General features: G+C 43.5%; 1 protein-coding gene across 1 annotated transcript; it reads right to left on the reverse strand.

Moving 5' to 3' along the window:
* Positions 1–167: 167 nt before the first annotated feature.
* Positions 168–9,682, reverse strand: pnocb (prepronociceptin b). The gene is made up of 3 exons (XM_064990453.1): positions 9,601–9,682; positions 2,644–2,867; positions 168–925 (listed from the first exon to the last, which is right to left on the reverse strand). Exons 2-3 carry the CDS (start codon positions 2,788–2,790, stop codon positions 272–274), a joined length of 801 nt encoding a protein of 266 aa, XP_064846525.1. The 5' UTR covers positions 2,791–2,867; positions 9,601–9,682; the 3' UTR covers positions 168–271.
* Positions 9,683–26,532: the final 16,850 nt, after the last annotated feature.

A 26,532-nucleotide genomic window follows, 5' to 3' on the forward strand; every position in this document is an offset into this window, starting at 1 on the left:
AGTGAAGGGGAGAAGAGAATTCTGCTCCCCCAGGGGGTTGTGGAGGGAAGGGGAGAAGAGAATTCTACTCCCCCAGGGGGTTGTGGAGGGAAGGGGAGAAGAGAATTCTGCTCCCCCAGGGGGTTGTGGAGGGAAGGGGAGAAGAGAATTCTACTCCCCCAGGGGGTTGTGGAGGGAAGGGGAGAAGAGAATTCTACTCCCCCAGGGGGTTGTGGAGGGAAGGGGAGAAGAGAATTCTACTCCCCTAGGGGGTTGTAGAGGGAAAGGGAGGCTACAGCCGGCTGGGTAGCCTCCTGAATCCCTGGCCTGGGTTATTGAACCGACCAACACCGCGGCCAGGGATGCTGCTGCTGGTCATCCCCAGGTACTGCCGGAGGAGCTGGCTCACCCTCTTCTGGTTGTTCCACTTCCTGGCCGACTTCCTGATCCCGATGAACCCTCCTAGGCGTTTCTGCAGTGGCCGCCCCACCGGCCCGCCAATCAACTTCCTATAACCGTGGTGACCTTTCAGGAAGCCCCCGAAACGCTTGGTCAGCTGGACCGTGGCCTCCTCTTCCTCATCTTCTCCGTCCCCCTGACTGCTCCTCCTGTCCTCTTCTTCCTTCTTCTCCTCCCTGTTTTCCAGAGCCAGGGAGTCTTCCTCCTCGGTCGAGCCCAGTGGGGAGGAGTCGTACTGGGCATCACGTTGCTCCAGGGCCCTGTCTTCCTGGTCTTCTCTGTCCTGCTGGTAGTGCTCCATGGCTGCAGAGTAGAGGAGTTGTCCATCCGACTCCAGGCGTACAGGGCCCAGGTTCAGCTCCTCTGCTGCTCTCTTAGACACAGCACCACCATCTGGTGGGAGGAGGTAGTGCGGTAGGATGGCTCGCTGACACAGCTCCCAGGTGAGGGCAGTAGAGACGTGACCCTCACACTCCAACAGACACACCTGTGGACAGAGAAGGACAGGGAGAGGTGTTAGTAGAGTCGAGACTATATGTCCTCTGCGTCAAGTAGCCCTGTACGTTTGTTTGGGTTAAAGGGAGTCAGTTGAGACTCATGCACAAATGCAGACCATGTAATGGCCTCACAATCTCTCAGTGAGAGGTGGGGAATCTATGTACCAATAAAAACACAATCTTTCCATCTAGAAGTTTCTGATACAATGTGTCAATCATCAATCTCTGTCTGCATCACCCTCATAAACAGCTAATACAGAGCACCACCGAGCTCCATCCCCAGCTGCACCAGCCAATTAGCTGCTATATTACCACAGAGCTCTATCACCCAGCTGCACCAGCCAATTAGCTGCTATATTACCACAGAGCTCTATCACCCAGCTGCACCAGCCAATTAGCTGCTATATTACCACAGAGCTCTATCACCCAGCTGCACCAGCTAATTAGCTGCTATATTACCACAGAGCTCCACCCCCAGCTGCACCAGCCAATTAGCTGCTATATTACCACAGAGCTCCACCCCCAGCTGCACCAGCCAATTAGCTGCTATATTACCACAGAGCTCTATCACCCAGCTGCACCAGCCAATTAGCTGCTATATTACCACAGAGCTCTATCACCCAGCTGCACCAGCCAATTAGCTGCTATATTACCACAGAGCTCTATCACCCAGCTGCACCAGCCAATTAGCTGCTATATTACCACAGAGCTCTATCACCCAGCTGCACCAGCCAATTAGCTGCTATATAACCACAGAGCTCCATACCCAGCTGCACCAATCAATTAGCTGCTATATTACCACAGAGCTCCATCCCCCAGCTGCACCAGCCCACAGAATCATTATCAGCACTGCTATGTCTCAGAACTACTTGGGTTCAAAGAGTATTTGAAACCATTTCAAATACTTGAGCTGGGCTTGATTAAGCTTGACTGGCTTAATGGAACCTATAGAATAGTCCCAGTACTGAAAAAACTCATCACCCCATCTGGCACTCCAGGCAAGCTAGAGCAAACACCCCCCAAAAAATATTTCTAATAGTGTTTAAACCCAGGTGTGCTATTTGCTTCGTTAAGCTGCCTCAGTCAGAAGCATCATTAGAATGATTATCTACATTAGCACTGCTACATCCCATGAGTCATCTTAATGGCAGAATACTCAATTACTGTTCTAACTTGTAAATGCTGTGTCATAAACTTTTAGGGAGAAAGTTTTTTTTTCCAAATAAACAATGATGATCACACTACAACTTTCCTCTGTACAACCATCATCTATCATCCACACATCCATACAACCATCATCCATACAACCATCATCCATCATCCATAAAACCATCATCCATACAACCATCATCCATACAACCATCATCCATCATCAATACAACCATCATCTATCATCCACACATCAATACGACCATCATATAAACAACCATCATCCATACAACCATCATCCATACAACCATCATCCATCATCCATACAACCATCATCTATCATCCACACATCCATACAACCATCATCCATACAGCCATCATTCATACAACCATCATCCATACAACCATCATCCATACAGCCATCATCCATACAACCATCATCCATACAACCATCATCCATACAACCATCATCCATCACCCATACAACCATCATCCATCATCCATACAACCATCATCCCCATTCTGCATGCAGTACATACACACACACACAGTCACTCACCAGTGTGTTGAATGTTTGCTGCTGGGTCTGGGGGTTGGGTAGGGGTAGTAGGAGACCACAGGCCAGGCAGTCACCCTGGCAGTCACTTCGTCCTGGGGAACACAGACACACCACCAGCAGCAGTAGGCTCCACAGGGACCACTTCATGACTCACTACAGAGGGAGGGAGGGACGGGAAGAGGGTGGAGGCCCGGAAGTGTAGGGTATGTGGAATAGGGCACGGCCTGGTGAGAAGACACAGAGGTGAAGAAAGAGGAGGTTAGTCGCTCATTTCAAAGGGGTGAGCAGGGGCACAACAACAACAACAACACCAACAATAACACCAACAACAACAACAGCATAATACAACTGAGAAAAGTTAAATTGGTCAGGTGTGTCCACTTTCCAGATAGGCTAGACAGACCTCGGGGGCTTGTTCTGTAAAGTCGATGAAGAACGAGTTCTCAGTCGGCCCGACAGCGATGCACGAGCAGTTTGTTTCATACACAGTGCAATACGTTCAGAGTCACAAAGGGAAGTTCATTATCAGCCTCAGTAATTGTACTGTGCATTAGCTGCCTGGTGGTTTTAATAGGGAGGAAATGAATGAGAGCGAGGAACGGCGCTGCCGCTCGCTCACGATCCAACCAACCAACAAAGTTTTGCGCTTCTGACTCACAATGCCACCGTTTACTCCTGTATTAGACACCAACATAAGGCCCTGGTACTATACTCCTGTATTAGACACCAACATAAGGCCCTGGTACTTTACTCCTGTATTAGACACTAACATAAGGCCCTGGTACTTTACTCCTGTATTAGATACCAACATAAGGCCCTGGTACTTTACTCCTGTATTAGACACCAACATAAGGCCCTGTTACTTTACTCCTGTATTAGACACCAACATAAGGCCCTGGTACTATACTCCTGTATTAGACACCAACATAAGGCCCTGGTACTTTACTCCTGTATTAGACACCAACATAAGGCCCTGGTACTTTACTCCTGTATTAGACACCAACATAAGGCCCTGGTACTTTACTCCTGTATTAGACACCAACATAAGGCCCTGGTACTATAGTCCTGTATTAGACACCAACATAAGGCCCTGGTACTTTACTCCTGTATTAGACACCAACATAAGGCCCTGGTACTTTACTCCTGTATTAGACACCAACATAAGGCCCTGGTACTATAGTCCTGTATTAGACACCAACATAAGGCCCTGGTACTTTACTCCTGTATTAGACACCAACATAAGGCCCTGGTACTTTACTCCTGTATTAGACACTAACATAAGGCCCTGGTACTATACTCCTGTATTAGATACCAACATAAGGCCCTGGTACTTTACTCCTGTATTAGACACTAACATAAGGCCCTGGTACTATACTCCTGTATTAGACACCAACATAAGGCCCTGGTACTTTACTCCTGTATTAGATACCAACATAAGGCCCTGGTACTTTACTCCTGTATTAGATACCAACATAAGGCCCTGGTACTTTACTCCTGTATTAGATAAGGCCCTGGTACTTTACTCCTGTATTAGACACCAACATAAGGCCCTGGTACTATAGTCCTGTATTAGACACCAACATAAGGCCCTGGTACTATACTCCTGTATTAGACACCAACATAAGGCCCTGGTACTATACTCCTGTATTAGACACTAACTTGCACCCTATTCCCATGGGACTCTGGTCCAAAGGAGTGCACTATATAGGGACTAGGGTACTATTTGGTGCCATTTTATGATCATGAGGATAATAAGGCATTAAGATGTCATATAAATGATGCCACATATGTCTTTCCAGCGTTCATAAAGACGTGCAGAGTGAATATTGAAAAGGGCTATTCTATGTCAGACGAGGTAAGGTGATTTTCGAGGAGAAAATGATTTTGAAATGATTAAAATTCTCTCTCATACCTATTAAATCTTCACACATCATTAATGATTTTTGATACGTTTTTGATAAGTGAGAGTTTTTTTTTATGATGTTCTGTTTGATAATAACTTTCTCACTTGTTTGAAATTACATAAATATACAAAGAGATATAAAGAGCAGTCAGTGTTTCCGAGGCCAAGACAGGGGAGAGGACAGTTCTTCAAGAAATGACTGCACTCTTAGAAAAAAAAGAATCTAAAATGGTTCTTCCACTGTTCCCATATAGGAGAACCCTTTGAAGAACCCATTATGGTTCCAGGTAGAACCCTTTTGGGTTCCATGTAGAAACCTTTCCACAGAGGGTTCTACCTGGAACCTAAAAGGGTTCTACCTGGAACTAAAAATGGTTCTCCTATGGGGACAGCTCAAAAAAAACTTGCGTAAATTCCAATGTCTATACTAACTAGTCGATGTGAAGTTGTAGTGCCTCAGAACCAATGATTTGTATATACATTAGATGACTGACAGGGGGCGCTGTTTAGAAGCCATCAAACCTCCATCCCTCACAGCTTAATCACGTCTACATTTGTTTTCTGACATGTTTATTCTATAACAGACAACCTTAATACATACTTTTACATTATATTATGTGAGCTAAACATTTTTACTAAAGAACTATATCAAAACATTTTCCTTAAAATTAAAGTATAATGTTTTTGAAAGTTCTAATGTTACTGTACCCACTATATTACAATAACAAAAAATACTTAAACACTTGTAATTTTCTCTTTGAAATGTTTAAAGGGTTTATATACATCATTGCTCAGAGCCCTTTTGTTCAATTACTCAGCTCACTTCACTTGGATTTACAACCAGGTGTGTCGACATCACTTTTCTGAATGGGCTTCAACATATTTGACAATACGATGTAGAAGAGCTCCGCTGAGTGAGCGCGATCGTCTGTCAGAATCTCTGTTAGCAGTCTTCCTGGAGGAGGGAATGTGAAATGACTGATCTATATCTGAGCCAGAGACAATGTGCTAATCCTCCCAGGGAAGGACTACCTGATTATACCAGCCGCTGGTAAACAGCAGCGCACTCCTGTCTCCAGACCTGGGCTCAAATACTATTTGAAATCATTTCAAATACTTTAGCTGGGAGTGATTAAGGATTTCTGGTGCAATAAACCAATATAAATGTCGCAAAACTGCAAACACTGCCCGCTTGGAACTCCACGCAGACTAAAGCAAACTCTCAAGGTTATCTGAAAGATTTCAAATAGCGTTTGAACCCAGGTCTGAAACAACCCTGTATAGATCCTAATCCTGCAGTATGGATCCACACACCTGTGGTATCACACAGGAGAAGGTTGAATCACTGTCACACAGCAGAGGCTGGGGATAGGGGATAGGTATAGTAGGTACAGGATGTACAGGGCTTAATGCCAAGGTGAAGGAAGACATGAGATTGTGCAGGTACTGATTATAACCCAATTGTCAAAATGGATTAAAAGGTGACATCAACCTTTTTTTTTTTGCCCACTGATAAGTCTCTCAGGATAAAAGCTTCTGTCAAATTAATAAAATGTAAATAGATTATGTAAATGTACTGTCTGGAGGAAGAGAGTTAAACCGATGTCTGTGTCAGGAAATAACTATGAGAGGAGTGTTCAGTTCAGTGACACTTGTTCAGGTCCCACTGGGCCAAAACAACTGGTTCAATCAACGTTGTTTCCACATCATTTCAACAACAACAACAACAACAAAAATGCAATGTGATGATGTTGAATCAATGTGGAATACTGATTGGATTTTAAAAAATGTTGTTGTTGTTGATTTCACATTGAATTCACGTTAGTTGACAACTCAACCAAATGTAAATCAAACCTAGACGTTGAACTGACATCTGTGCCCAATGTGCTGTTGCCTTTAGAAGTAGTTTCATCATGAGTACCTCTGATGTTGAAATTAGCACTGTCTCTATGTCTGTTGAAATTAGCACTGTCTCTAGGTCTGTTGAAATTAGCACTGTCTCTAGGTCTGTTGAAATTAGCACTGTCTCTAGGTCTGTTGAAATTAGCACTGTGTCTATGTCTGTTGAAATTAGCACTGTCTCTAGGTCTGTTGAAATTAGCACTGTGTCTATGTCTGTTGAAAGTAGCACTGTGTCTAGGTCTCTGTCGATTCAGGGGTTTTGCCACTTCTATCCTACAGAATTTGAAATACATTTTTAATGCTTTGCGCAATCCTCTTGCGCCAGCCTGGGGCCGAGGTTCAGCTTAATAAAATAGCATTTGTGTGGATAATATGAAGTAATTCTATTATATGGAAGCCTGTGACAACATGATAGACCACCACTGATTCTATCCGCTTCCAGCATTGTCGTGTTAGTTTAATTGAGCAGACTGTTTATATGATGGCAGTATGACACTGCAATCTCCTAGGGTTATTATGATGGAGAACAGACGGAGCTTTAGGGCAGACTTTCAGCTCCACAATACTTATTTTCTAATCATATTCAGGATCGTACTGATTATGCTTTTATTTCTGAGAAAAACAACAATAATCATAGCCTACAGATAACGTTTTTTTGTTTTTTATCTCTTTCCACCTATCAAAATCTTTTTAAAAAAAACCCCAGGCTACAGCTTGTATGGATTATAACGCAAGGTATTCGGATTATAATGTTGGGGTATTCTGTCTGGGTGTAATTGGGTGCTAAAGGGCAAAGAGGAAGTAGAAAGAAAATAACACACATTAAAAGCACTGTCAAACACTAATGGAAAAATATAAAACCATGGAAAGGCCTACTAGCTTGGCCATGACTGAGAGCTTCGAGCTAGCTACCTTAATAAACCATCCTGTTGGAGCTGGCTACCTTAATAAACCATCCTGTTGAAGCTGGCTACCTTAATAAACATCCTGTTGGAGCTGGCTACCTTAATAAACCATCCTGTTAGAGCTAGCTACCTTAATAAACCATCCTGTTAGAGCTAGCTACCTTAATTAGCCACCCTGTTAGACCTGGCTACCTTTGGGGCGGCAGGTAGTTAGAGCGTTGGCCTAGTAACCGAAAGGTTGCTAGATCGAATCCCCGAGCTGACAAGGTAAAAATCTGTCTTTCTGCCCCAGTTAACCCACTGTTCCTAAGCCGTCATTGTAAATAAGAATTTGTTCTTAACTGACTTGCCTAGTTACATAAAGGTTAAATAAATAAAAAATATATACCATCCTGTTAGAGCTAGCTACCTTAATATACCCCTCTGTTAGAGCTAGCTACCTTAATAAACCCCTCTGTTAGAGCTAGCTACCTTAATAAACCATCCTGTTAGAGCTAGCTACCTTAATAAACCCCTCTGTTAGAGCTAGCTACCTTAATAAACCCCTCTGTTAGAGCTAGCTACCTTAATAAATCATCCTGTTAGAGCTAGCTACCTTAATAAACCCCTCTGTTAGAGCTAGCTACCTTAATAAACCCCTCTGTTAGAGCGAGCTACCTTTAATAAACCCCTCTGTTAGAGCTAGCTACCTTAATAAACCCCTCTGTTAGAGCTAGCTACCTTAATAAACCCTCTGTTAGAACTAGCTACCTTAATAAACCCCTCTGTTAGAGTGAGCTACCTTAATATAAACCCCTCTGTTAGAGCTAGCTACCTTAATAAACCCCTCTGTTAGAACTAGCTACCTTAATAAACCCCTCTGTTAGAGCTAACTACCTTAATAAACCATCCTGTGAGAGCTAGTTACCTTATATCCCTCTGCTACCTTAATAAATAAACCATCCTGTTGGAGCTGGCTACCTAAATAAACCATCCTGTTGGAGCTGGCTACCTTAATAAACCATCCTGTTAGAGCTTAATAAACCCCCCTCTGAAGCACGTAGGCCTAAAGGCATAGAACTTTAGGCCCTAAGTGGCATAAAACGACATGACGTAGTGCACACTTGTACACTTAAAACAATACATAAAGGTACATGGTCCAGTGGGCTTTGTACTCTACAAGCACTTCCTATAGATTAGAACATAATGAATTAATGTATCTTCCTGTTAGTAATTTATGATGATAAATCCGGTAATAACATCGCAAGTAGTCACTAATTAAAGATACCATGTACCTGATGCTACGGCAGAAATCAATTCTGCACGCCGACATCATTGATTGGACAAATTACACACACAGACACACACACACACACACACACACACACACACACACACACACACACACACACACACACACACACACACACACACACACACACAAGACATCAAAAGAGGTTCCTCGTGAAAGCATGAGTAAGCTGGACGATAAGTACTGAAACGGAGGACAACTACTAAGTCAGCAGATAGGCTGGGTGTTGTGACTCTCGATGAGATTTTTATTCCTCTGTTAATTAATTGGCGAGCCAGAGAAACAGGTGGACAGTTGCGATGATTAAAATGGGAATGGAACATACTCAGCGCGGTGGTAATGACGATGGTGTCATGGGCCCAGGGGACATAGCAAGGTCATAACAACGTAATGAAACATGGGAAAAGCTAAATGGAGTAATGGAAATACAAGTGTTATTGAAGGTGGAATGTGTATCCTGTAAAACAGGTCCCCTGGGGACACAACGTTGTCCACATTGTAGTTGTTGCTCTAGTGTTACACTCACGTGGTTCCACTGATCAGAGGTTTGATGATGAGTTGTGGAATCAGGTGTGTAGTGCTATAGGGTACAAACTAACAGGTGAACCCCTTTGGGTCTTCAGGACCAGGTTTAAGAAATGCTGGTATAAAGTATATCGGGAAAGACAGAAAATCCAGTGTGAATGAAAGGAACAGAACCCTTTGAAACAATAGAGAGAAAAGTACATGACGCTGATTGGCTAAACAATGTAATAAGCATTCTGTCCAATGACATTACCCTTCGGCATAATTAAGGAATTAACCCATGACTACACAAACGGCGTGTCAATTTCTCTTATTAGATCATTTTTCTTCCACCCCCTCCCAAAATATAAATATTATCTTATCCAATGCACGCACACACAGACACACACACACACACACACACACGGAAATCAAACGAATCTCTCTCGTACCTGTATTTGTGGCTTTTGAATCTTAGTCTCTTGTGGATGCAGAGTGGCAGTAGTGGTGTCCTGAGGCTTCGAAGAGTTTCTCTGAACCAACTGTCTGCATGCTCCCCTCTCTGGCTTCTTATAGTGACACACTCGTTCCCCTAGCACATACCCCAACCCCTCCCCCTTCCCCTCACCTCACCATTCACGTAGCCGAGGGGAGGGAGAGAGTGACGTGGGGTATACCCTGTTACGCACACAATAGAGATACCATACATTAATTCTGTGATCAACACTGATGTACTATGTGAGGCTTGGCCTACATCACTTTTATCTCTAGTGCTCTAAGAACAAACAAACAAATTGTATATCCACCATCTATGCTAAACTGCATCTACAGACTGTATTTCTATTGCTTTCATATCAAACCCACTATCAAACCACTATCAAACCACTATCAAACCCACTATCAAACCCACTATCAAACCACTATCAAACCCACTATCAAACCCACTGTCAAACCCACTATCGAACCACTATCAAACCCACTATCGAACCACTATCAAACCAATATCAAACCCACTATCAAACCCACTATCAAACCCACTATCAAACCACTATCAAACCCACTATCAAACCACTATCAAACCCACTGTCAAACCACTGTCAAACCCACTATCAAACCACTATCAAACCACTATCAAACCCACTATCAAACCACTATCAAACCCACTGTCAAACCACTGTCAAACCCACTATCAAACCCACTCTCAAACCCACTCTCAAACCCACTATAGAACCACTATTGAACCACTATCAAACCCACTATCAAACCAATATCAAACCACTATCAAACCACTATCAAACCACTATCAAACCCACTATCAAACCCACTCTCAAACCACTATCAAACCCACTATCAAACCCACTATAGAACCACTATTGAACCACTATCAAACCCACTATCAAACCCCTATCAAACCCCCAATCAAAACACTATCAAACCACTATCAAACCATTATCAAACCCACTATCAAACCACTATCAAATCCACAATCTAAGGTCAAACTAATCGATTCTGAAGATGCAAGTTAGAAACACAATCCCAAAACAATCTATCAGTGATCAATAAATGTGTTCCTGACGTGTTCCTAACGCAAAAATACTGATACTTTCCTCAGACAAAGAGCCAGAAAACCTCTAGATTCATTCACACTGGGATGAAAAAACAGGTCCGTTAGACATGGAGACCTCAGAGGACTCTGGTGCAAGACTCGATGAAATCACATTCTGTGGAGACTGGTCCGAAAGAGCTGTGAAGGATATGGTTTCTGTGAGGTCTGATACTGAAGGAGGAGTTGTGTCCCCTGTCTGCCAGCCCGGCAAAACACACACACACACACACACACACACACACACACACACACACACACACACACACACACACACACACACACACACACACACACACACACACACACACACACACACACACACACACACACACAACTGATGATCCCAGAATCTTATTTACTATAGGTAATACTGCACAATTTAAACACTTGCCCCACACACAGAGACAGACAGGCAGACAGACAGACAGACAGACAGACAGACAGACAGACAGACAGACAGACAGATAGACAGACAGACAGACAGACAGACAGACAGACAGACAGACAGACAGACAGACAGACAGACAGACAGACAGGCAAACAGACAGAAACAAAAACAGACAGACAGAAAGACAGACACGCACACACACAAACACACCTGAAACACTAGTGCTAGCTCTGCTATTTCTGCTCTGCTATCTCTGCTCTGCTATCTCTAGCTGCAGGACGAAGGGTGCTGATGATGCTGCAGCACACCCTGAAAAATCAGAATGTAAAAAAAAGATATAAATGTAAAAAATAATATATATCTGCTATCAGCATATATACTCTCTGCTATCAGTATATCTATTCTCTGCTATCAGTATATCTACTCTCTGCTATCAGTATATCTACTCTCTGCTATCAGTATATCTCTGCTATCAGTATATCTACTCTCTGCTATCAGTATATCTACTCTCTGCTATCAGTATATCTACTCTCTGCTATCAGTATATCTACTCTCTGCTATCAGTATATCTACTCTCTGCTATCAGTATATCTACTCTCTGCTATCAGTATATCTACTCTCTGCTATCAGTATATCTACTCTCTACTATCAGTATATCTACTCTCTGCTATCAGTATATCTACTCTCTGCTATCAGTATATCTCTGCTATCAGTATATCTACTCTCTGCTATCAGTATATCTCTGCTATCAGTATATCTACTCTCTGCTATCAGTATATCTACTCTCTGCTATCAGTATATCTACTCTCTGCTATCAGCATATCTACTCTCTGATATCAGTATATCTACTCTCTACTATCAGTATATCTACTCTCTGCTATCAGTATATCTACTCTCTGCTATCAGTATATCTACTCTCTGCTATCAGTATATCTCTGCTATCAGTATCTCTGCTCTCTGCTATCAGTATATCTACTCTCTGCTATCAGTATATCTACTCTCTGCTATCAGTATATCTACTCTCTGCTATCAGTATATCTCTGCTATCAGTATCTCTGCTCTCTGCTATCAGTATATCTACTCTCTGCTATCAGTATATCTACTCTCTACTATCAGTATATCTACTCTCTGCTATCAGTATATCTACTCTCTGCTATCAGTATATCTACTCTCTACTATCAGTATATCTACTCTCTGCTATCAGTATATCTACTCTCTGCTATCAGTATATCTACTCTCTGCTATCAGTATATCTACTCTCTGCTATCAGTATATCTACTCTCTGCTATCAGTATATCTACTCTCTACTATCAGTATATCTACTCTCTGCTATCAGTATATCTACTCTCTGCTATCAGTATATCTCTGCTATCAGTATATCTACTCTCTGCTATCAGTATATCTCTGCTATCAGTATATCTACTCTCTGCTATCAGTATATCTACTCTCTGCTATCAGTATATCTACTCTCTGCTATCAGCATATCTACTCTCTGATATCAGTATATCTACTCTCTACTATCAGTATATCTACTCTCTGCTATCAGTATATCTACTCTCTGCTATCAGTATATCTACTCTCTGCTATCAGTATATCTCTGCTATCAGTATCTCTGCTCTCTGCTATCAGTATATCTACTCTCTGCTATCAGTATATCTACTCTCTGCTATCAGTATATCTACTCTCTGCTATCAGTATATCTCTGCTATCAGTATCTCTGCTCTCTGCTATCAGTATATCTACTCTCTGCTATCAGTATATCTACTCTCTGCTATCAGTATATCTACTCTCTGCTATCAGTATATCTACTCTCTGCTATCAGTATATCTCTGCTATCAGTATATCTACTCTCTGCTATCAGTATATCTACTCTCTACTATCAGTATATCTACTCTCTGCTATCAGTATATCTACTCTTTGCTATCAGTATATCTACTCTCTGCTATCAGTATCTCTACTATCAGTATATCTACTCTCTGCTATCAGTATTATCTACTCTCTGCTATCAGTATATCTACTCTATGCTATCAGTATATCTACTCTCTGCTATCAGTATATCTACTCTCTGCTCTCAGTATATCTACTCTATGCTATCAGTATCTCTACTATCAATATATCTACTCTTTGCTATCAGTATATCTACTCTATGCTATCAGTATCTCTACTATCAATATATCTACTCTATGCTATCAGTATATCTACTCTATGCTATCAGTATATCTACTATCAATATATATACTCTATGCTATCAGTATATCTACTCTATGCTATCAGTATATCTACTCTCTGCTATCAGTATATCTACTCTCTGCTCTCAGTATATCTACTCTATGCTATCAGTATCTCTACTATCAATATATCTACTCTCTGCTATCAGTATATCTACTCTATGCTATCAGTATCTCTACTATCAATATATCTACTCTCTGCTATCAGTATTATCTACTCTCTGCTATCAGTATATCTACTCTCTGCTATCAGTATGTCTACTCTCTGCTATCAGTATCTCTACTATCAGTATATCTACTCTCTACTATCAGTATATCTACTCTCTGTATCAGTATCTCTACTATCAATATATCTACTCTCTGCTATCAGTATATCTACTCTCTGCTAACAGTATCCCTACTCTCTGCTATCAGTATATCTACTCTCTGCTATCAGTATTATCTACTCTCTGCTATCAGTATTATCTACTCTCTGCTATCAGTATATCTCTGCTATCAGTATATCTACTCTCTGCTATCAGTATTATCTACTCTCTGCTATCATTATATCTACTCTCTGCTATCAGTATTATCTACTCTCTGCTATCAGTATATCTACTCTCTGCTATCAGTATATCTACTCTCTGCTATCAGTATATCTACTCTCTGCTATCAGTATTATCTACTCTCTGTTATCAGTATATCTACTCTCTGCTATCAGTATATCTACTCTCTGCTATCAGTATATCTCTGCTATCAGTATCTCTACTATCAGTATATCTACTCTCTACTATCAGTATATCTACTCTCTGTATCAGTATCTCTACTATCAATATATCTACTCTCTGCTATCAGTATATCTACTCTCTGCTAACAGTATCCCTACTCTCTGCTAACAGTATCCCTACTCTCTACTATCAGTATATCTATTCTCTGCTATCAGTATATCTACTCTCTGCTATCAGTATTATCTACTCTCTGCTATCAGTATATCTACTCTCTGCTATCAGTATATCTACTCTCTGCTATCAGTATATCTACTCTCTGCTATCAGTATTATCTACTCTCTGTTATCAGTATATCTACTCTCTGCTATCAGTATATCTACTCTCTGCTATCAGTATATCTCTGTTATCAGTATATCTACTCTCTACTATCAGTATATCTACTCTCTGTATCAGTATCTCTACTATCAATATATCTACTCTCTGCTATCAGTATATCTACTCTCTGCTATCAGTATGTCTACTCTCTGCTATCAGTATGTCTACTCTCTGCTATCAGTATGTCTACTCTCTGCTATCAGTATATCTACTCTCTACTATCAGTATATCTACTCTCTGTATCAGTATCTCTACTATCAATATATCTACTCTCTGCTATCAGTATCTCTACTATCAGTATATCTACTCTCTGCTAACAGTATCCCTACTCTCTGCTATCAGTATATCTACTCTCTGCTATCAGTATCTCTGCTATCAGTATATATACTCTATGCTATCAGTATATCTACTCTCTGCTATCAGTATATCTACTCTTTGCTATCAGTATCTCTACTATCAATATATCTACTCTCTGCATTTTTATTTATTATTATTTTTTTCACCTTTATTTAACCAGGTAGGCTAGTTGAGAACAAGTTCTCATTTACAACTGCGACCTGGCCAAGATAAAGCATAGCAGTGTGAACAGACAACACAGAGTTACACATGGAGTAAACAATTAACAAGTCAATAACACAGTAGAAAAAAAGGGGAGTCTATATACAATGTGTGCAAAAGGCATGAGGAGGTAGGCGAATAATTACAATATTGCAGATTAACACTGGATTGATAAATGATCATGTACAGGTAGAGATATTGGTGTGCAAAAGAGCAGAAAAGTAAATAAATAAAAACTGTGGGGATGAGGTAGGTGAAAATGGGTGGGCTATTTACCAATAGATTATGTACAGCTGCAGCGATCGGTTAGCTGCTCAGATAGCTGATGTTTGAAGTTGGTGAGGGAGATAAAGGTCTCCAACTTCAGCGATTTTTGCAATTCGTTCCAGTCACAGGCAGCAGAGTACTGGAACGAAAGGCGGCCGAATGAGGTGTTGGCTTTAGGGATGATCAGTGAGATACACCTGCTGGAGCGCATGCTACGGATGGGTGTTGCCATCGTGACCAGTGAACTGAGATAAGGCGGAGCTTTACCTAACATGGCCTTGTAGACGACCTGGAGCCAGTGGGTCTTGCGACGAATATGTAGCGAGGGCCAGCCGACTAGAGCATACAAGTCACAGTGGTGGGTAGTATAAGGTGCTTTAGTGACAATAACGGATGGCACTGTGATAAACTGCATCCAGTTTGCTGAGAAGAGTGTTGGAAGCAATTTTGTAGATGACATCGCCGAAGTCGAGGATCGGTAGGATAGTCAGTTTTACTAGGGTAAGCTTGGCAGCGTGAGTGAAGGAGGCGTTGTTACGGAATAGAAAGCCGACTCTTGATTTGATTTTCGATTGGAGATGTTTGATATGGGTCTGGAAGGAGAGTTTGCAGTCTAGCTAGACACCTAGGTACTTATAGGTGTCCACATATTCAAGGTCGGAACCATCCAGTGTGGTGATGCTAGTCGGGCATGCGGGTGCAGGCAGCGATCGGTTGAAAAGCATGCATTTGGTTTTACTAGCGTTTAAGAGCAGTTGGAGGCCACGGAAGGAGTGTTGTATGGCATTGAAGCTCGTTTGGAGGTTAGATAGCACAGTGTCCAATGACGGGCCGAAAGTATATAGGATGGTGTCGTCTGCATAGAGGTGGATCAGGGAATCGCCCGCAGCAAGAGCAACATCATTGATATATACAGAGAAAAGAGTCGGCCCGAGAATTGAACCCTGTGGCACCCCCATAGAGACTGCCAGAGGACCGGACAGCATGCCCTCCGATTTGACACACTGAACTCTGTCTGCAAAGTAATTGGTGAACCAGGCAAGGCAGTCATCCGAAAAACCGAGGCTACTGAGTCTGCCGATAAGAATATGGTGATTGACAGAGTCGAAAGCCTTGGCAAGGTCGATGAAGACGGCTGCACAGTACTGTCTTTTATCGATGGCGGTTATGATGTCGTTTAGTACCTTGAGTGTGGCTGAGGTGCACCCATGACCGGCTCGGAAACCAGATTGCATAGCGGAGAAGGTACGGTGGGATTCGAGATGGTCAGTGACCTGTTTGTTGACTTGGCTTTCGAAGACCTTAGATAGGTAAGGCAGAATGGATATAGGTCTGTAACAGTTTGGGTCCAGGGTGTCTCCCCCTTTGAAGAGGGGGATGACTGCGGCAGCTTTCCAATCCTTGGGGATCTCAGACGATATGAAAGAGAAGTTGAACAGGCTGGTAATAGGGGTTGCGACAATGGCGGCGGATAGTTTCAGAAATAGAGGTCCAGATTGTCAAGCCCAGCTGATTTATACGGGTCCAGGTTTTGCAGCTCTTTCAGAACATCTGCTATCTGGATTTGGGTAAAGGAGAACCTGGAGAGGCTTGGGCGAGGAGCTGCGGGGGGGCCGGAGCTGTTGGTCGAGGTTGGAGTAGGCAGGCGGAAGGCATGGCCAGCCGTTGAGAAATGCTTGTTGAAGTTTTCAATAATCATGGATTTGTCGGTGGTGACCGTGTTCCCTAGCCTCAGTGCAGTGGGCAGCTGGAAGGAGGTGCTCTTGTTCTCCATGGACTTCACAGTGTCCCAGAACTTTTTGGAGTTGGAGCTACAGGATGCAAACTTCTGACTGAAGAAGCTGGCCTTAGCTTTCCTGACTGACTGCGTGTATTGGTTCCTGACTTCCCTGAACAGTTGCATATCGCGGGGACTGTTCGATGCTATTGCAGTCCGCCACAGGATGTTTTTGTGCTGGTCGAGGGCAGTCAGGTCTGGAGTGAACCAAGGGCTGAATCTGTTCTTAGTTCTGCATTTTTTGAACGGAGCATGCTTATCTAAAATGGTGAGGAAGTTACTCTTAAAGAATGACCAGGCATCCTCAACTGACGGGATGAGGTCAATGTCCTTCCAGGGTACCCGGGCCAGGTCGATTAGAAAGGCCTGCTCACAGAAGTGTTTTAGGGAGCGTTTGACAGTGATGAGGGGTGGTCGTTTGACTGCGGCACCGTAGCGGATACAGGCAATGAGGCAGTGATCGCTGAGATCCTGATTGAAGACAGCGGAGGTGTATTTGGAGGGCCAGTTGGTCAGGATGACGTCTATGAGGGTGCCCTTGCTTACAGAGTTAGGGTTGTACCTGGTGGGTTCCTTGATGATTTGTGTGAGATTGAGGGCATCTAGCTTAGATTGTAGGACTGCCGGGGTGTTAAGCATATCCCAGCTTAGGTCACCTAACAGAACAAACTCTGAAGCTAGATGGGGGGCAATCAATTCACAAATGGTGTCCGGGGCACAGCTGGGAGCTGAGGGGAGTCGGTAGCAGGCGGCAACAGTGAGCGACTTATTTCTGGAGAGAGTAATTTTCAGAATTAGTAGTTCGAACTGTTTGGGTATGGACCTGGAAAGTATGACATTACTTTGCAGGCATATCTACTCTCTGCTATCAGTATCTCTACCATCAGTATATCTACTCTCTGATCTCAGTATATCTACTCTCTGCTATCAGTATATCTACTCTCTGCTATCAGTATATCTCTGCTATCAGTATATCTACTCTCTGCTATCAGTATATCTCTGCTATCAGTATATCTACTCTCTGCTATCAGTATATCTACTCTCTGCTATCAGTATATCTACTCTCTGCTATCAGTATATCTACGATCTGCTATCAGTATCTCTACTATTAGTATATCTACTCTCTGCTATCAGTATATCTACTCTCTGCTATCAGTATATCTACTCTATGCTATTAGTATGTCTACTCTCTGCTACCAGTATCTCTACTATCAGTATATCTACTCTCTACTATCAGTATATCTACTCTCTGTATCAGTATCTCTACTATCAATATATCTACTCTCTGCTATCAGTATCTCTACTATCAGTATATATACTCTCTGCTAACAGTATCCCTACTCTCTGCTATCAGTATATCTACTCTCTGCTATCAGTATATCTACTCTCTGCTATCAGTATCTCTGTTATCAGTATATCTACTCTCTGCTATCAGTATCTCTGCTATCAGTATATCTACTCTCTGCTAACAGTATCCCTACTCTCTGCTATCAGTATATCTACTCTCTGCTATCAATATATCTACTCTCTGCTATCAGTATCTCTACTATCAGTATATCTACTCTCTGCTAACAGTATCCCTACTCTCTGCTATCAGTATATCTACTCTCTGCTATCAGTATCTCTGTTATCAGTATATCTACTCTCTGCTATCAGTATATCTACTCTCTGCTAACAGTATCCCTACTCTCTGCTATCAGTATATCTACTCTCTGCTATCAGTATCTCTGTTATCAGTATATCTACTCTCTGCTATCAGTATATCTACTCTCTGCTAACAGTATCCCTACTCTCTGCTATCAGTATCTCTACTATCAGTATATCTACTCTCTGCTATCAGTATCTCTACTATCAATATATCTACTCTCTGCTATCAGTATCTCTACTATCAATATATCTACTCTCTGCTATCAGTATCTCTACTATCAGTATATATACTCTCTGCTATCAGTATCTCTACTATCAGTATATCTACTCTCAGCTATCAGTATATATACTCTCTGCTATCAATATCTCTACTATCAGTATATCTACTCTCTGCTATCAGTGTCTCTACTCTCTGCTATCAGTGTCTCTACTCTCTACTTTCAGTATATCAGTATCTCTAAATACTGCTGAACCTGTCTTGAACAGCTATGAAAGGCAGCCATGAACCTGTCCTGTACAGCTATGAATGACAGCCATGCTGAGCCTGTCCTGAACAGCTACGAAAGGCAGCCATGCTGAACCTGTCCCAATGGGTGCATCACTACCCTGCCTGGTTTATAGCACTCTAAAGCATAATCTGTCAGACCAACTGGTCATAACTAATACTGCATGGACCCCTCATTCATTTCGTCTGTCAACAATACATGTTAAGTTAATTAAAGTTAATTAGTTAATCAGTTAATTAAAAAACACCATTGCAAAAACACTGGCCACCAAAGCTATTTGGGTGCCCTAAGCGAGAGAGAAAAATTTACATTTTAAAATACATTTCCTGCAATTCTACACATTTTGCCACGGGGAGTAGAGAGGTTTAGCAATTTTATAACACATTTCCTGCAATTTCACTCATTTTGCCATATGGTAGAGAGAACAAATGTGCAATTTCACAGCTACTTTCCTGCAATACTTCCGATTTTGCCATGGGGTGGAGATTTTGCCACTGGGGCCATCCTCTCCCCCATCCAGAACATCTACTTGAAACGATGCCTAAGAATGTCCCGCAGCATCATCAAGGACCCCACAGACCCCGGCCATGAGCTCCCTTACCATCAGACAGATGGTATCGGAGCACGAGGTCTGATATCAACAGGCTGAGAGACCATTTCTATCTACAAGCCATCAGACTGCTGAACACTTTAAATGGACTCTCCACACCTTAGCACACATGCGCTCATTCACACACATACACACACACACACACACACACACACACACACACACACACACACACACACACACACACACACACACACACACACACACACACACACACACAGACATACACAAACCCACACAGACATGCACAGACATACACAGACCCACACAGACATACACAGACATACACAGACATACACAGACCCACACAGACATACACAGACCCACACAGACATACACAGACATACACAGACCCACACAGACCCACACAGACATACACAAACCCACACAGACATACACAGACATACACAAACCCACACAGACATACACAGACCCACACAGACATACACAGACATACACAGACCCACACAGACTAACACAGACCCACACAGACATACACAGACATACACAGAAATACACCCCGTCACTGAAAAAAAAAAATCTTTGACATTTTCAGCTGGCCCCCCTGCAGACCGTCGGCCAAGATGTAGCTGGCCCCCCTGCAGACCGTCGGCCAAGATGTAGCTGGCCCCCCTGCAGACCGTCGGCCAAGATGTAGCTGGCCCCCTGCAGACCGTCGGCCAAGATGTAGCTGGCCCCCTGCAGACCGTCGGCCAAGATGTAGCTGGCCCCCCTGCAGACCGTCGGCCAAGATGTAGCTGGCCCCCCTGCAGACCGTCGGCCAAGATGTAGCTGGCCCCCCTGCAGACCGTCGGCCAAGATGTAGCTGGCCCCCTGCAGACCGTCGGCCAAGATGTAGCTGGCCCCCTGCAGACCGTCGGCCAAGATGTAGCTGGCCCCCCTGCAGACCGTCGGCCAAGATGTAGCTGGCCCTCCTGCAGACCGTCGGCCAAGATGTAGCTGGCCCCCCTGCAGACCGTCGGCCAAGATGTAGCTGGCCCCCCTGCAGACCGTCGGCCAAGATGTAGCTGGCCCCCCTGCAGACCGTCGGCCAAGATGTAGCTGGCCCCCCTGCAGACCGTCGGCCAAGATGTAGCTGGCCCCCCTGCAGACCGTCGGCCAAGATGTAGCTGGCCCCCCTGCAGACCGTCGGCCAAGATGTAGCTGGCCCCCCTGCAGACCGTCGGCCAAGATGTAGCTGGCCCCCCTGCAGACCGTCGGCCAAGATGTAGCTGGCCATTCAGGATCTTCTGCGACAAGCACTCCTAAGACATTCTAATGACATGCCCAAGCCAGCGTAGTTGATGTTGGGTGACCATGGCCTCCATACTCTTGTAGTTGGTCTTAGCAAGTATTTCTGTATGGGGCACACGGTTGCACCAGGTGATTCCCAGGATGCACTGCAGGCATCTTATGTGGAGTCACTCGAGCTGCTCGTTGTGGCGACTGTAAGTGACCCAGGCTTCACAGCTGTAAAGAAGTGTGGTGATGCAGATGGCTTGATAGACAGTGACTTTGGTGTGGAGGTGGAGATCCCTGTTTTGAAAGACCCTACGTCTGAGTTTCCCGAAAGCAGTTGATGCTTGATCCTATTTTGAATTTGAACCTGCTGCCCAGGTATTTGCAGGACGGGACTATTGCCAGTGATTTGTGTTCAATGGTGAAGACAGGCATGGTGGGTGGAGGGCAGGATCTCCATTGGCAGACCATCTCTGTCTTGGGGGTGTTGATAGACAGTCCTATAGACCCTCACAACCTCACAGACCCTCACAGACTGAAGGTCTTCTGGCGTGTGGGCCACAAGAAAACAGTCATCAACGATAAGATTGTGCTCGGCACATAGAGTTAGCAGTCTCATGCCGTTCTCATTGACCTGGCCGACAGCATGCCTACCCAGCACTCCACTCCATATCCTGTTGTTCTGTCCCAACCTTGCATTGAAGTCCCCCACATCTTGTCTACGGTCTGTACGGAGAGACATGAGTCTTTCATTTATGCCTACAGGTGGTTTCGGTGAAGGCTGGGCAAAAGGCTGTTCTTAGTTGCCAGTCCCACACCGTGCTGATGTTGTCCATGTTGTTGTAGCCTTCTCCCTCCTCTTTCAGGGGACCTTCATCCAGGAACCTGTTCTCACTCAGGGCAGCAATGTCAATGTTGAAGAGCCTTAGTTCTGCAGCAATCAAAGCTGTTCTCCGATGGGGCCTATCGTTATTATCGCCAGTTTTCCAAAGGAGTTCTGATGTTCCATGTTACCAGTTCCAAAGGAGTTCTGATGTTCCATGTTACCAGTTCCAAAGGAGTTCTGATGTTCCATGTTACCAGTTCCAAAGGAGTTCTGATGTTCCATGTTACCAGTTCCAAAGGAGTTCTGATGTTCCATGTTACCAGTCTCAAAGGAATTATTTTCTTTAGCATTTTTTGACTACTGAGTGGAACTCCCGATAGGTGCGGTAGCCTATCCAGGATGTAGTGAGTGAGCCATTTTTAGGCCACCTTTTCCAGGCCTCTCACCAACTGGGGTGAGCAGTGTGATTCCTAAATAGGGCTGCTCAGTCATACAGGGGTCTGCCGAGCGCAGCTGCCACTCAAGTCCCAACCGCTGACGACCATAATAATCCTGTGCCGCTGGCAGGGGTCTGATTAAGGGCTTCCGGTGCATTCCCTCCTGCCCCCGTCACCAGACACCCCAATGCCACCAGACTTTAGTCCGGTTTCACAGTTGATGGCTTCACCTGAGGTCAGAAGTGGACACCTGCACAAAGGAAGTTATTTAAAGTGCTACTGAGGGTGCGTGATCGCCAAGAGCACTTCCTCACTGTTGGAAGGTGAATTCCAGTGGCAAGGGGGGGAAACCCAGGACGACCAGTATCTTCCACAGCTGCAGGAGGCTTCCAGATTCCCCAGTCTGTCCACATCCGCCTACCGCGCGCCGCCAGCACGCTCCTTTTCTCTCAGGGTGTTCTCCCCTAGCCTTTGTCATGCCTGACAAACCCACAAGGCAGCGGGGTAGTGGTTGATGGTTGCCCGGACGTGTCCATACAGAGGTGGGCCTGTAGAGATGCATCTCTGGGGCCCACTGCTGCTCTGAGATCTCCTGCCTGTAGAGATGCATCTCTGGGGCCCACTGGTGCTCTGAGATCCCCTGCCTGTAGAGATGCATCTCTGGGGCCCACTGGTGCTCTGAGATCCCCTGCCTATACAGATGCATCTCTGGGGCCCACTGGTGCTCTGAGATCCCCTGCCTGTAGAGATGCATCTCTGGGGCCCACTGGTGCTCTGAGATCCCCTGCCTATACAGATGCATCTCTGGGGCCCACTGGTGCTCTGAGATCCCCTGCCTGTAGAGATGCATCTCTGGGGCCCACTGGTGCTCTGAGATCCCCTGCCTGTAGAGATGCATCTCTGGGGCCCACTGCTGCTCTGAGATCCCCTGCCTGTACAGACACATCTCTGGGGCCCACTGCTGCTCTGAGATCCCCTGCCGGTTAGCCTAGACTTTCAAGACAACCAGTTAACTTGTGCAGCTGTGAGGAGGCCCGACAGGAGTCTTTGTCATGAAGAGGCTTTGTACCAGCAAGGGAAGACTTGTGCATGAAGTTGCTCCCCAATTCACCGCTGCCACGAGCTGTAAGCGAGAGTATGCAAACAAGTGGCAGTGTAGCCTAGTGGTTAGAGTGTTGGACTAGCAACCGGAAGGTTGCGAGTTCAAACCCCTGAGCTGACAAGGTACAAATCTGTCGTTCTGCCCCTGAACAGGCAGTTAACCCACTGTTTCCAGGCCGTCATTGAAAATAAGAATTTGTTCTTAACTGACTTGCCTAGTAAAATAAAAAAAAATGTAAACTAACAATAATGCTCCTGGATCAGCATTCTGATTTGTAGTTTATTAAAATTAATCTTACCAATTATACTTGCTTCTTATCACTTTCTCATTTACTGGAATATTTGAGACCTAGCTAGCTAGCTATATTTTATGACTCAACAGTAGTAAGAAATAGCTATTTGCTAGCCAACTAGCTCTGTTTAGCTTAGCATTTAACTTTGCTGCCCCAGCGGCAGCATAGCTGTCCATTACTTATTTTATTTAAGTTCATGAGCCTTATTCAACTTACCATTTCAATAAAGCAAATGTTAGCTGACTTACTTGTATATTTGAGACCTAGCCAGCTAGCTCTATTTATTCATTCAACATGAGTAGCTTAGAGGCTAAGAACTTGCACTGACTAGTTTAGCATGTTGCTGCTAGCTTGCTTCATTTTACACTTTGCTTCAAGTCAACAGACCAGTAGTATCTAAGAGATATTGTCACATTTGTCTAACTACCGTCACACAACAATTATTCATTTAAAAAAAATAAAAACACTAACTCAAAGTTTTATTTTCAAGATTCTCACTTCAAACCTCTGCCATGCTTGCAAAAATTGTGCATCTGTTAAACTCCGCCCATTGACCTTTTTAATAACCAATCATATTTGTTCTAAACCAACCAGATTATGTCTGCCCTAAGAGCAAAATTGACTACACTTTATGTCAATCTGCTTGTGGCAGGGGGGCCCTGAGCAATTGCTTATGTCTGGAGCCAGCCCTGAACCAAAGAATCGAGGAGAAATAATGTGTTGAGTGGGTTATTGAGAGTAGCTGGGTGGAAGTTTGAATGTGGATATGTCATTCATATTTTGTATGAAATACTTTATGTGAATCATAGATGTACCAGCTCCCCACATATTTCCTTTTAAAAGCCCCTTGTTGGTGCAATTTAAGGCATGAAGAAACTCTTAACTGTTGACTAACCAAAGGTCAGCATGGGTCAACCCAGGAGACAGATGTATTGACATGTCATTTCATTTCCTGTTCGCTAAGCTTTAAAAGAAAAGGATACTGTGAGAAAGAGAAGACTGTGGACTTCAATAACAGCTCGGCTCCAGTCGAGAAACAAATAATGATTCATGACAACTGTCTTCTATTAAATGGAGCATGGAACTGAAATGCTGTGGAGAATGTCTCTCTCTCTCTCTGAGAGGTGCTGACACACACATACGAACGCACACACACACACACAGAAACAGACAAACATGCACACACGCGCACGCGCACACACACACGCTTTAGAACTAAACGAGAGGCTTTGACCCCAATTAGAGATAATTACAAGAGCTACGTGATAATTAGCAACACAACAGCAACCTCACAGCACCATTCAGTTACAAAACACATGGCGATTTAAGCACTAACTGTTGTTGGAGCCATTATGTAGTTTACAACCTCCCGTTTCTCATCTACCACACACACACACACACACCATGTATTTAGAGGCCTGAATGCTCTACAGAACTAGCTGAAGGACTTCCATTTTTGCCCACACCAGTAGATCCTAAAAGTCATGACAATATATCAGAATAATTTTTTATTGATATTAATAATACCCACTATTGTTCCACTGTATATGTATGCAGATGTCTGTGAGCTATAACTCTTACCAGTAAGCCTCTGATCATAAATACAGTTCATTATCTGTAGAAGATAGATAAAAACTAGTGAAACCCATCAGGAGAGGCCCCCCATATTCCATAATCATATTTCACATACAAATGACAGATATCTTCTCCTCTCAATGCAGGGTCTGAGCCTCACACACCCAAACACACTCACATGCGTGTGTGTGCACACACACACACACACACACACACACACACACACACACACACACACACACACACACACAGACTCAACTTATCAGCCAGTGATGTTGAAAAAACAATTGCTTGTGGTGCAGCATCTCTTCTTTTCAAACTTGTGCATTCTTTGTTTTCTTTTCAGCCAAATTGAATATTGATTCAATCAGAAAACCTACTGCAGCGCCAAAAAGCACCTCATTGATGTACCAGACTGACGTTTTTCTTGAAGTGTGACATAATAACTACGTTATTCTAAAAGCAAAACACTCTTCTAAAATGCTGTTTTGTAAGGTACCCACTAAAAAAATGTAGTTCATTACAATATATACCCTGTCCCTGGTAGACCTATTGGGTCGGATTCCCAATCGCAGAGTAATCCTGAATTAAAATCATATATTATATTGAGAACAACTTTTAGTCCTGCTCTGGACTAATGTGTGTCTGGGAAACATACCCATTATGCCCTGGAGACAATCTATCTGCTCTAGAGACAATCTAATCCTGGAATTATTAATAACTGGAAACTGTATGACATATCACTGTTGTTAATCACTGAGATTATCATCTGGAGACTGGACTAGAGTAATGATTTAGGCCGCCCCGGGGTCAATGCTAACAGCGAAGAACAGTTGGACACAAAAATAATGCAGTTTACAATATTTTCTACGCTAATTTAAAGCTAGAATCCTTAGTCTCTACATGTATTTTGGGATTTATAAATGCATGATATATTCTATTGTATGATATTTATACAATAGAATATTGTATAAATGCTTCATGAGCTTAGCTCATCTCCTGTACCCCAGCAGATCGAACCAAAAAGCTTGTTTCACTCCAATGTTTGTAAACAATGTAAATGTAAACAAACACCATGTTAGCCTCAAAACGTGGTTTAAACTATCATTTTGATATCATGGATGGTCAGTTTTTGCATCCATAGCTCTGTCTATGAATTTGAGAGTGGTTACATTTCTCAAGGCCCATATCTCTCAGCTTTATCCAAAACAGAGGCAGGTTGTCCACTTCGGAATTGTTACAAT

Source organism: Oncorhynchus masou, chromosome 16 (genome assembly GCF_036934945.1).
Source record: "Oncorhynchus masou masou isolate Uvic2021 chromosome 16, UVic_Omas_1.1, whole genome shotgun sequence".
Classification (NCBI taxonomy): domain Eukaryota; kingdom Metazoa; phylum Chordata; class Actinopteri; order Salmoniformes; family Salmonidae; genus Oncorhynchus; species Oncorhynchus masou.